The sequence below is a fragment of the Brugia malayi genome (assembly GCF_000002995.4).
Source record: "Brugia malayi strain FR3 genome assembly, contig: Bm_v4_Chr3_scaffold_001, whole genome shotgun sequence".
In the NCBI taxonomy this organism is placed as follows: Eukaryota; Metazoa; Nematoda; class Chromadorea; order Rhabditida; family Onchocercidae; genus Brugia; species Brugia malayi.
The window spans coordinates 4,496,573-4,509,574 of NW_025062477.1; the positions used below are offsets into that span (position 1 = coordinate 4,496,573).

Sequence of the window (13,002 nt, forward strand, 5' to 3'; positions counted from 1 at the left end):
CCAAGCATTTTTATTCTGCGAAATAACTAATCAACGATGAAAATGCATGTCAGAACGACAAATAGGTATTATAATGAGAATACTGTGGTAATAAGATTTTCTTTTTCCAATCAATTAATTAATTAATTAATTCCCTAACAAATTTTCGATTAATTAATTCCTAGAAAATATCACTAAAGAAAAAAAAAATGAGTAAAATAATCAATAAAACAAGCGAAAAAATCCACCAAAATACGTAATTATCATTCTAAATAGTTCGATTAACAAATGCATAAATGCACTAATTGTTACGTCCAACCCCTACCCTCTAAAAGGAAAAATGCGCTCTACCCATTTGCTTGCTAAAAGCAAAATGAATAGATGTTGTAGCATAGCCAAAAGATATCAAATTGAATAAAGGGCAATACTTGACCTACTATGAGAGAAAATGAATATCGAATTTGTAAGGAAGGGAAGTAATACCCAATTTGTGCCCTAAGTGGTAATATTAAGAAAACAGTTTTTGTATTATCGGATGCGCCCTGGCCGTTTGCTTGATGAAATCAAAATAAGGGCGGTATTTGACATGAATGTGATTGTCTAATTGTAAGGCAGAGGAGAGGGAGCGGTATTCACGAGTAGTACTAATTGTCACGTTCTTCTTATTTCTTGAGTTGAGTCTCTTAAGGGGGGGTGCCTTAATGTCATCATCGTACGTGCAGTTTTAGTGAATTGGGAAGGATGGATAACTGCGCTCTGCCCGCTCATTTGTTGAAAGGAAAAAAAAAAGTCAGAAAATTGAAGAAGGACTGTGCTTGATATATTATGAGAGGATATGATTGTAAGGTAGGGAGAGAGATTTAATCATTTTATTATTTATCAAAACAATTAAATTTGAATCTTAAGAGATAGTATTAAGAATTAAGCTAAATCAATTTGTTTTTGAAAATTTGCAGTATTTTCTATATCAACTCCATTTATTTAAATAATATTTAAAAATGATCCTTTTTTGATAACACACAGTGTAACATTACTATTACTATCTTACATTGATAACTATCACATTTTTTTATAGGATGTCATTTTTACTTCCTTTTGGCGCTTTTGGTAGATTTGAAACAATTAAATCAGTTATACAGTCAGATATTGATCTGTTTTTCTTCTGTGTTACTATCTTTGTTGTTATTTTAGAGATTCTTCGATAACAAACTTTAGTATTAACTTAATTTTGCACTTTTTTTCCAGGTTCAATCTTTGAGACCATTTGAGATAGTTGTGTCATTCTATCAATTTTTCTTACCATCAAATTCTAATAATATGTCACACCTACCTTAATGCTATCTTTCTTTGCAGGACTATCCTTCACTATGTTTGCAACCAGTACACGCACCTTTTACGTCTTTTAAACTTAAAAAAGATTCTGCAAATTCTCTTGTTATAGGCTGGACTTTCACGGCTTTTTAATGTGTCAATAATGGATATAATTAGATTAAATGGTATAGCAAAACCTATACCGCATTGCCGCAAAACTCAAATGGGAAATAGATAGTAGTGTTAATACCTACATAGCTTTTCCATTTAAATCAAATAATAGACCTCCAGAGTTACCTCTATTAACTGCAGTATTAGTTTGAATAAACTCACTCGTGGTACTAATACTAATTCCCCTGCATTTTACAGGTGCTTACAGAACCACCTAAATCAAATGGATTACCTACCACCTTTTATCATAACCGTATCACCAAGTTGCTTTATCGGAATCACTAAATGTTACAAAGGAAAGTCTTTGTTAACTTTAATATTAAGCACAGCAAGGTCAGTTCTTGCATCGTAACCCAAAACTTCTGCTTTAAAATAAGTGTTATTATTCATAGTAACTGTGATATCGTGGGCATTTTTAATAACATGATAATTGGTTACTATAGTTCCAGTTTTTATCTATAATAAATCTGGATCCAAGCAATACCACTTCTCTGTTGATACTAACTGTAAAAAAAAAAAAAAAAAAAAAGAAAAAAACTGATCAAAATGTTCAAAAAACTCTCTGAAATCGTCAAAGAAATTATTTCTTGGTGCAAAAAAGGGGTTTTAATTCTCTTGTAATTTTCTTGCTTAACCATTTCGGTTCACTTGATATGTTTACAACTGCAAGAATAAGTTCATCCACCAGATCAGCAAGCTCTTGATTACAGTTGCATACATCGATGGGTATTAGTATGTGAGACCTTTTCTGCACCCCAATCAAACATATTAGCATACGAAGAAAATGAAATCAGAAAACAAGCAAATATAGATAAAACCTTACTTTTCATAAGCTATTTTCATCCCTTATTCAAGATATTTAAGAAATTATTATTTAGTAAAAGTACAGATTTAGTGTTATTTTCAGTAAATAATTTACTGTAAGCTTTCATAGAGCGATAAAAGTTTTTTTTTTAAAAAAAAAACTCTTCATCAACTTTAAATAAGTGCCCCTCTTATTTCATAGGTCAATAATTTATTTCCCTCTTTACTCTATCAGCTTTTAATCTAATTTCCAAAACTGCTTCTTCTCCTTCTACTCCAGTCTGCATATTGCAGAGCTATCTTGCTGTCTCTGGTAAATCTGCTCTCTTAATTCTTCCGACATCTGTTATTTTGATACCAAAATTTCCAGCTTCATAGTAAACTCCATACTCGATTAGTAGTTGTATCATTTCTGATCTTTTTTAATTTAATAAATTAATTAATAAAAACCTCTCTATATTTTCCCTAATATGAGCTTCCATAATTGGATATAATCTTCTGATTAACCCTGATTCATTTCTTACAGTTTGATAAAAAAGTGATGGAATCTACTATTTTATATTTTGCATAAGCATCTACTATGATACGTTTTTTTGATCTGCAGTTATCACTTTTCTTGGAATTTTGTCAGGACTTAAATCTAAAACTCTCTTATCAAAAAATTCTATATTATTTATAAGTAAGTGGTAACTTAAAATACAAGCCGCTTTTTCTAATATCTCTTACAACTTTAACCAGTTGTATAACTGCTTTTGTTGCTTAATTTGTCTCGTGCACGACAAATATTGAATTAGATAGAACGATCAACAAATATAGAAACAAAAGCAATTTTAATATTACTATCCATGATTATTTTCCCAAATTTGTAAGAGATAAATAAGAAAACACACCTTTTACGAGAGAAGGATTTCGCTTCTATTCCTCATAAAGAGAATTGACGGTATTGTTAATAGTACAGCAGAATTGTTGAATTCTAAGGAGCATAGAAAAGTACGATCTTCTAGTAAGCTCCTAAGATGATTACCATGGAATAAAGTAAAGCAAAGTACCACAAGAAGCTACTAACGTTAAGTATCAAGTTCTTCCTGAAGGAGACATACTATCTAGAGAAACAGGAAAGAGAACTAACTTTTTACGGTATTTCTGTTCTAGCTGAAGATGTTGATAAAACTGTAACAGTAACCCTAGTCTTTTTAAACGCTCATCTAACAGCTTATATGGTTCTCCTATGCCAACTCCAGATGTTAACCAAAACTTTTTCTATCACAGCTACCAAAAAGTTTTTCTCTGTGCTCCTTAAGTTTTGATAGTTCTAGTCCTTCTACGTTAGAAAAGCGAAGTCTTTCTCCGGAAGGAAGACTTACCTAAAAGCTCGTGCAAGTTTAAAAAACACAGATTCTTTGGGACAAGTTGGTGCAACAACAGCCTTCCTACTTCCAAACCAGCAATGTATGTGAGTTAGAAGACTTAGAAGAAGACTTCAAAAAGGATATACCTGCTACAACATTAGTCAACTTAAGGCCGAAAAATCAGGTGCAGAAGTGTCATATCTCTAAACAAAATACCTACTTTCTGCAAAGAATATTGTTATTCAACGAGATCCTTTTTTATTTTCCTTCTTTTTTGTTTTTCTAATTAAGCATTTAACCATAAAAAATTTCAAAATTCCATTGTTACATACTGAAACAACAGGATTTCAAAGAAGTATCTTCTATTTTTTCTTGATAAATTAATCTAAGTAAAGCATAATAGCAGTGTGTTCATGTATACTCTAATGAACAGTTTGGTTTTAGTTTATACAATTTTTTCAAATCTGAAAAACCGTTTCTGAAGAATTATTAAAGAATAAAGAAAAATATATATTTCCTAAAGTGAATTCTCTTTATTTATTTATGGAAAGGTGAAATTAATAGTAGTTGTGAATTGATGCAGTGATCAGCCGCTATTGTGATAATACCTATAGAAGAAATAAATCATACTAATTGGGTTAGTAGTGTGTTGTTGATGTGAGGAGTGTTGGGGTGGGTGTAGCCAAGTGGCAAGGCAGAGGGTTTCCGGTGTTGGTATGCGAGGGTTCGGATCCTCCTCTCCCAACCGTGTCAAGGAGTGGTGGTGTAAGTAGGTTGATTCTGTGATAAGTTAAAGATATACTAAATTATATATCATAATATGTAATAACGTTTATAAGTAGAGTGGGAAAGTTTGTATGGAAAGTAGTAACTAATAACGCTGATGCAATAAAAGGCTTAGGAGGTCACATGATTCTGTAAGGAAGCATTCAGGTATGTACATTGGAGGGGACACCTGATGATGGGTCTGGTTTGTATGTAATGAGATTGTTGATAATGAGATATAGGTGAGGCTTTAGGAGGATGGGTTTTGTGACAAGGTTGAGGTTAGCATAAATCAAGATGACTCAGTATCCGTAACCGTAACCGATAATGGTCGTGGCATTCCAGCTGATATTCCCACGATAGATGGAACATCAGCAGTATAGGTAGTAATAATAATGACCTGATTGCACGCCAGATGGTAATGTGATAGCAATATCTATAAGGTTTCTGGCGGATTACGTGGTGCATGGTGTTAGTATGTCAGATATAAATTAATTTACAAGGTGGCTGGAATTAACTATTTGGCGCAATAAAAAAGAACGCTTTATGCGCTTTGAAGATGGTGAGTGAATAAGAAGACAAACAAAAGAGTAACTAGAGTAACATACCGTCAACGGAGACTTTTAGTAGTATTGATTTGCTCCACTCTTGAAAATCATATCAGAGAATTATTAGCTTTTCTAAATTCAAATATCAACATCACTTTGCGTGACTTTCATAACAAACCGTATATAGAGTCTCACATTGATAGTAAACAATCCAAAGATAATTTTGGCACAGCAAATCTCGTGCGGTACTTAGATAAGAATAAACCGCATGTTACCAAAATTACCAGCATGAAGGGTGATGCTGCAAATAATATAAGACAAAGGGATTCACAAATATTCAAACTAGTTTGAAATAAAAATTAGTTTTTATTGTAAAAATGAATTAAAACTATAACTAAATAAAAATTTTCTGAATTTCGCTAATGAAGTATTGCTCAAAACTTAATTATTAAAATTTTTTTATTATTTAAGCTGTCAAATGAACACCGTATATGACCAGTTGCCGAACAATGCATTTAAAATAACAAAAAAAACAAAGTTCTAATTATCTATTTTTTTCAATAGAATGCTATTTTCTAATAGTTTTGACACTTAATTAATGTAAAATTTGATAATCTTAGAACTTTTTTACTTGTTTATTATACAAAAATCCTTACGATTTGAAAAATTTTCAGAAAAAGACGAAATTTAAATTATAATTTAAAATTTATTTTAATTATAAAAATAAATTAAAACCATGACTAAATAATAATTTTAATAATTTCACTACTGAATTAATGTTAAAACTTTGATAATTAAGCTTTTTTTAAAGTTTATTTTATTTTTTCTGCTGAGAAGTGATCAAATCGTGGATGACCAGCACCCAAACAAATATACACTAAATAATTAATTAAGTTGAATATATCTATTGTTTTTAATGATTTCGTATTTTAAATAAGTTTAATACTTTATTAAAACAAAATTTGATAATCTTAGAACTTTTTTCTTGTTCAATATACAAAAATTCTTACGATTTGAAAAATTTTCAGGAAAAACAAAATTTTAATTTTAATTAAAATTTATTTTAATTGTAAAAATAAATTAGAACCATGACTAAATAATAATATTAACTAAATAATCTAAAATTTTCTACTATTGATTGGAGCGCTTTTTTTTAAGTTTGAAATTTCAATCAAATTACAGTCAAAAATGAACATGAATTTAGAAATTGTGATGGACTATGGTTAATACTAATAAATAAGTTAAAATCGATACAAAAGAAAATTGATTGTTTTGCGAGTTTTTTTCGCTATTTCACCATCGTTTCAAATACTACAAAGAATAATCATACTATGATAAGAAATTGATAAAAAATATGGTATGACAAATGAGTATTTTATTTTTGAACTTTATAATTTAAATTTCCTCCATTAAGCAACATGTCAGAATGGTAAAAATAGGAAAAAATCACTTCTGACTGAACTTTTCTCAAAACTGTTAGATAAAAGAAACCTTATAAAAGTTATTATCAAATATATTTTTACAAAAAAAAAACTGAATTTAGAAATACGTTTTCCAAATTTCATAAACATATCACATTCGATAATAAATGATTTGAATAGGAAAAATTTTGTAAAATAATTTCGATTAGATGGTCACAAGAAATCTCTTCGCAAAAATCAACAATTACTGTTTCATTATTTGCACTTTATATATTGAATGTGAAATATTTTCAATTTGAAAATAGTAATTCCTTCAAAGTATTCCAATCAATTTCTAATCAATTCTGCATGCAACGATCGAATTGGAGCATTTCCTTTAATACGTTAATAATCAAAGCTGTTGTAAAGGGATTCCCTCCACATATTTTATAACTTTAATTTAAATTAGGATAGAATGAAAAGGTCAGCCAACGCATATTGTTCTTGGAATAAGTTAAAACATATCGTTGAAGAGATCGATCAGAACGTGCCGTGCATTTAGAGACGAAATGAGAGTGACGAGTGACGTTCATTAAGAGTGATTTTTCATTTTTTTTTTTTTTTTTTTTTCATTCATTAAGAGTGACAAACAAAACCAAATGCAATTCTCTCTGTTATACTGCAATCATCAAGATGGATATGCTCGAGAGATTAACGTAATTCTTCATCTAATAAACAGTATATTGATTATAATGATAAGAAAGATATATACTGATATAGCTAATATTATACTGATAAGTGTATCCATATCTAGCATACTAACTTCTAGATGTTCACCTGTTTTATCTAAAATTTGCGTCTTCTCAATTATTGATTCCTGGAATGATTTGCTGTATTTACATGCTATCGAGAGTTTAATTAAGATTCAAAATAAGGATGTAAATTAATTTCATTTACCACATTAATTTCTAGCTTCATTCACTTTATACTGCATAAGTTTGTACTTTTTAATAGTATTTCAGTGTCAAAATGAGTTCTTCAGATAAATTTTATCAATTTTAGATGTCATTGTTTCGTGCAACGACCATATTCAATCATAGTCGTATTCTGCAGTATGACATTGCAAAAGAAAATGCAAATTACCATGAAATTTATGAAATGCAATGAAACAAACAGGTGAGCATCTAGAAGTGATAAAACTTAGAGAAACAATTCATTGATGATATCCATGAAGCTTAGGTGAGGTTGAAAAATCGATGTCTTAAACTTCCGAAACAACTCCTATAATTTCATTTCTTTGTTTAAAATCAGAAATCTACCAAATATATGAGATAAAAAATGCGGCGAAAAAGGAGGAAAAATTCAAATAGGTAGACCATAAATAATTCCTGTACTAGTCAAAGATAGAAAAGAATAGAGAGCCAATAACACCGGTAGTTTTTCTTTTGATCTTCTTAATTCGGGATGATTTTTCCTCCCCCACTGAACATTATGCCATTATCAAATCTAATTTGACATGGACAAAGATCACTGCTGAAAATTGAACTATTTGAAAATAAAAAAAAAAATTAACCTTGATGATGTGGCCTTAATACCTTCGAATTTCTTCGTCGAGCAAAGATATGGTATCTTGAAAAACAATTTTTGTTGATAGTCTTCTCAAATTTCATAAGATCCTTAAAAAATAATCTCCTTGTCAAAACATTTTTTGTTTAAATAAATCAAAAAAAAAATAAATAAATAAAATTTTGACATTGCCAAAATAATATCTTAGTATGCACTAAATACAAAAAAATATACTCCTTAACAAGAAATAATATGAATAAAGTTACGAAAAGCATTCAGTTTATAGAGTTAACCAAGAAATGCATGCAAGGACAGTGTTAATAGAAAAAAGAAAAATATTAGCAAATGGAAAAAAAAAAAAAATGAAAAGCATGCAGTTAATAAAATTAAAAAATGAATGCAAAAACAATGTTAATAAAAAAGAAATGATATAAGTAAAGTTTAAAAAATGTTAATAAAGTTACAAAATGCATGCAAAAAAACAAAAAAAACAAAAATGCAAAAATGCAAAAACGCATGCAAAAACAATTCTAATAAAAAACGAGCGGAAATGACGAAAAAAAGCATGCACTTAATTAAATACAAAAAAATGCACTAGTTAGCAAGAAACGAAAAGCATTCAGTTCATAGAATTAACCAAAAAATGCATGCAAGGATAGTGTTAATAGGAGAAAGAAAAATATTAGCAAATGGAAAAAAAAAAAAAAGAAAAGCATTTAGAATTAAAAAATTCATGCAGAAATAATGTTAATCAAATAAAGAAAATAACAAGTGACAACAAGAAAAAAGCATGCACAAATACAAGAAAAAAAGTGTACTCGTTAACAAATGGTTAACAACAAAAAAGTTAAGCTACAAAAAGCATGCAATTATTAGAAATAATCATACATGCAAAAATAATGTTAATAAAAAACGAATGAGACCAACAAAAAAACATGTACTTAAATACAAAAAAATGTAAGTCATAATAATAAATGGTTTGAGTAAAGTTACAAAAGCATACAATAAACCGAATCAACTAGAAAACGCATGCAAAACAGTTACAAAAAGCGTGCAACTAATAGAATTGACCAAAAATGCTAATAAAAAACGAATGAGAACAACGAAAAAATGCATGCATTTAATGAAACGAAAAAAAAAATGCATGTGTTAGCAGTAAATGGCATGAGCAAAGTTGATAAAAAGCATGCAATTAGTACAAATAACCAAAACACACATGCAGAAACTATGCTAATGGGAAAATTTTAGGAAAATAATGGTAAATAGGAAAAAACATGCAGTTAATAAAATATAAAAAAACTTACTGTATGGGTGCTGGCAGTAAAAAAAACATGCAATTAGTAGAAATAACCAAAAATATATGCAAAAACAATATAAACGAAGAGAAAAAATGAAACAAAAGAGAAAGTGATATTAATTAGTAATAGCACAATGAGCAAAGTTAGCAAAAGCATGCAACAAAAATAATTGCAAAAACAATAAAAACCACAAATAATCCAAAAAAATATTACCTAACATAACAGCAAATGAGATCAAAAAAAAAAACATGCAGTTAATAAAACACAGAAAAATTCCGAAAAATAATTTGAATAAAAACGAATTAGTTTCAAAAAACGATAGAAAGAATTTAGATTTTAACTCAATCCAAAAAAAATTGAAAAAGCAAAAATTTAAAACTAGAAACTAAGTATTTTTAAAATCTTTTTAAAACCCAAAGCTGTATCAATTCAGAAAAATATCACTAAAAATGAGTGGAGATCAAGAATTTGGAATTTATTCTAGATTTCAGAAGTTCTTTATCCGAATTTCAAACGCTAAACATTTTTTCTACATACTTGTTTACATGCTATATTGACAAAGGTAGGTATAATTCTATACCTCCCTTCGATCACCCCTCCCCACCCTACCTCCTCGCCCAAATACATACAGAGGTAATTACAAGAATGGGTACCAACTCACGATTTAGCTCAAAAAGAAGATTTAAAATTATATCTTATTAAATTGATCTTTTATTGATAACTTATCGTATTTAAATTAGAAGACTAACTTAAAACAGACCGAAACATTCAAAAATTGCTTAAAAATGTATGCAAACGAAGAAATTTGTGCTAATATTTAATAAACAGAAAATCATCGTAAAGTGTAAAGAACTTACTATAAGTTAGAAAATACAAAAACAAAAATGCATAATAAGTTGGTACCTGATGTACACAGCAGTAAAATTAAACAAAAAAATTTAACTCAGTTAGTAACACTAAAATAACAGTGAAAACTTTCACTGAACAAAAATAATAGATAAAGTAACATAATGGATAAAAAATGAACAATGGTTGTGAGAGGTTTAAAAAACAAAAAGACAGTTATAAGTAATAACTATCGAAAAAATAACTATCAAAATATATAACTGTCAAAAAATATCAAATAACTATCAAGAAATTAAAAACATTAAATTATTCGCAACGATATTTCAATGAAAATAAGTAAAATACAGTAGTAAATTTTTAGCAAAAATTAGCTGCTGACAAAGAGCTGGTAAAGAAATAAAAAAAAAAAAAACAGTTGATTTCAAAGCAGTTGGATCTAAGGTGCCCCATATTTGATTTTTAGCACGCTATGCTCAATTTTGTGACAGCAGAAAAAGGAAAATTCCCTTTCAAAAGCTTTTGATTATAAGAGGTAAATGACACATTGAAGTATAAAACAATTACAAAGTCCTTAGTATTTTCCATAATTTGAAATCAGCTGTTTTTACATCTAATCCAATAGCAAAACTATTTTTTATCTTTATTTTTTCCATTTTTTAATTTTTTTTTAAAGTCTTTTTTGATTTTTTTGATTTTTTTTATTTTTTCTTTTTTGATTTTTTAATTTTTTTTATTTTTTCTATATTTTGTTTTTTGCATTTTTTGATTTTTTTTTTATTTTATATTTTTTATTTTTTATTTTTGCATTTCATATATTTTTTTTATTTTCCGAATTCCACTAACCGGCTTGGAATGCATTTCATTGGAAGAGGATGGAGAACAGGAGCAGGCAGCGACAGGTTGAAGCACGGGGAAGGCCAGACAATTTCATTGGCCTGAAAAAAAAAATTCACTGATTAGAAAAATATGAGAATCACTTCATAAATATTTTGCTTTTTATGATCATTTAATTTTTCCTTTTTAACTTTTAAATCTCACTTCTTCAATATCCCTGTTTCTTACCTGGAATGAAGAGGTGATGGGCATCCTCTTCTCTTCCCACCAGATCAAGTCTTCGGCGCTTCACCTGTCGTTCGTTTATTATGGCCGCACATGCCCTCGGGCACCAGTCGAGGGCATGAAGTTCCACCGCTGCCGTTCTCTGTGCGGCCGTAAATCCGGGTGGCAGCAAGAGGTTGTGCCCACAGCGGGAGCAAAAACCTGGAATACGCATCGATAATGAGTCTATTGGTTTTAAATAAATCAAATATAGCAATATTTTTAAAAACTAATTGGAAATTCCATTTCAAAATACTTACCATCTTGCTTGTGTGTTCTTGAGGCGTGAATACGCCACCCTTTCAGTGTCTCAAATTGCCTGCTGCAGAGATCACACACTGAAAATAGAAACTATTAGAAAGAAAATATTATTGCACAAATTGTTGTTAGAGTATCGATATGAGAATGAAAATCATAAATATAATTTTATCAATAAGAAATCAAAAAATATGATTACATTCCTTCTACAAATTACAGCATGTAATCATTTCCAAAGTTATTAAAATTATAAATTACCGATATTTTTGCTTCCTTCTCCTTGAGCTATCATGTATGGCTCCACCTGCGGCACTTCCAACTCCATTCGGAGTTGCTCCGGAAGGTCTTTCAAGTCAGCTGGTTGAAACTCTTCCGGTCGTGCCGCAGCCAATACTTCCTGCGTGGCAGGAACCGGGATTCTGATCGTCCTTGATCGTCTGAAACAAGCTTTATTTAATGTAGATTATTTGGCAGAGAAAGGTAGTATCTGTCTAATTAGCAAATTACTTTGCTTTACAATTGTTGATAAAAAATTAAACTTACAGGTCGAGTTCACGTACTGTTTCTACCGGTTCCGCAATGTCACTCGTCTCCATTGGTGCCACCGGTGCCTCAAGCTCTTCTTCTTCTTCACTGTCTGGCAGAGGAGCCCACTCTGCCTCTTCTTCGCTAAATTCCGGCTCCTGAGGTACCGGGTCCTCTTCCATTACTGCATGGGCACTTTGCCCTACCAATTCCTCCAACCTCCACCCCGCCTCCACCATGCGTTCTATGAGCGAGCGTTCAAACTGAAAAGGCTACTTTTTACAGTTGAATTTGAGGCGGAGAGAAATTCAGCAATTGTTTACACTGTCATTAATTCATACGAGAAAAAAAGCAGAAAAAAAGAAAACAATGAGAAAATTACCTGAACTGTCTCGCTCAAAAACCTCTTAATATGCGGTACATTTCAGGCTTCCTTTTCAAGTATTTAAAGACCACTTTTATTTCTTGTTCCATGGGAGCCATCATCCTAAAAAATTGGCAAATTTACCAAATATTCATCAAGTACAAAAGCACGTGATGCAACTATTACTTGCATATAGTAAAAGAATACGAAGTTACACATTTCAATTTACCTACAATATAATATTATTTATGCTAATTATTAAATATCATACATAATATAAGAAAAGAATGACAAGAAAAAATGACGAAGATGAACATCTATAATAATATTTTTCTGTATTCTTTCGCGCTCGTGGAAGATATGCAAATATTTTACTTTCTTTTGTCTATATGGAGACTGTTATATATATATATATTTTTTTTTCTAGCGAATATCATTTCCTTTCTTTTCTGGTCTCTCTACACCTCAACTTTTTTTTCTCAATTATTTCTTTTAATTAGTGAAGTTTTTTATTGAATTTCTTTAAAAAAAAGAAAAAAAAAATCCTGCAAATTATCACTTCTGATTTTTGCATAATTTAATGACATTTTTTCTGCAATTTTTTCCTTTATATTGCTCACATTCTTTACCATTGTCTAATATTTTTATATCATTATGATAGCAAAGATGCAGTGTCGGCAAAAACAATGCAATTATGGGATTTGCTTACACAAATGACGT

At 29.8% G+C, this 13,002-nt stretch overlaps 1 protein-coding gene across 1 annotated transcript; it reads right to left on the reverse strand.

Moving 5' to 3' along the window:
- Positions 1-10,964: 10,964 nt before the first annotated feature.
- Positions 10,965-12,157, reverse strand: Bm17623 (Uncharacterized protein; the record flags this gene model as incomplete). The annotated part of the gene is made up of 5 exons (XM_001893866.2): positions 10,965-10,972; positions 11,100-11,297; positions 11,396-11,473; positions 11,652-11,830; positions 11,937-12,157. The coding sequence occupies 5 exons, from the start codon at positions 12,155-12,157 to the stop codon at positions 10,965-10,967; spliced, it is 684 nt and encodes a 227-aa protein (XP_001893901.2).
- Positions 12,158-13,002: the final 845 nt, after the last annotated feature.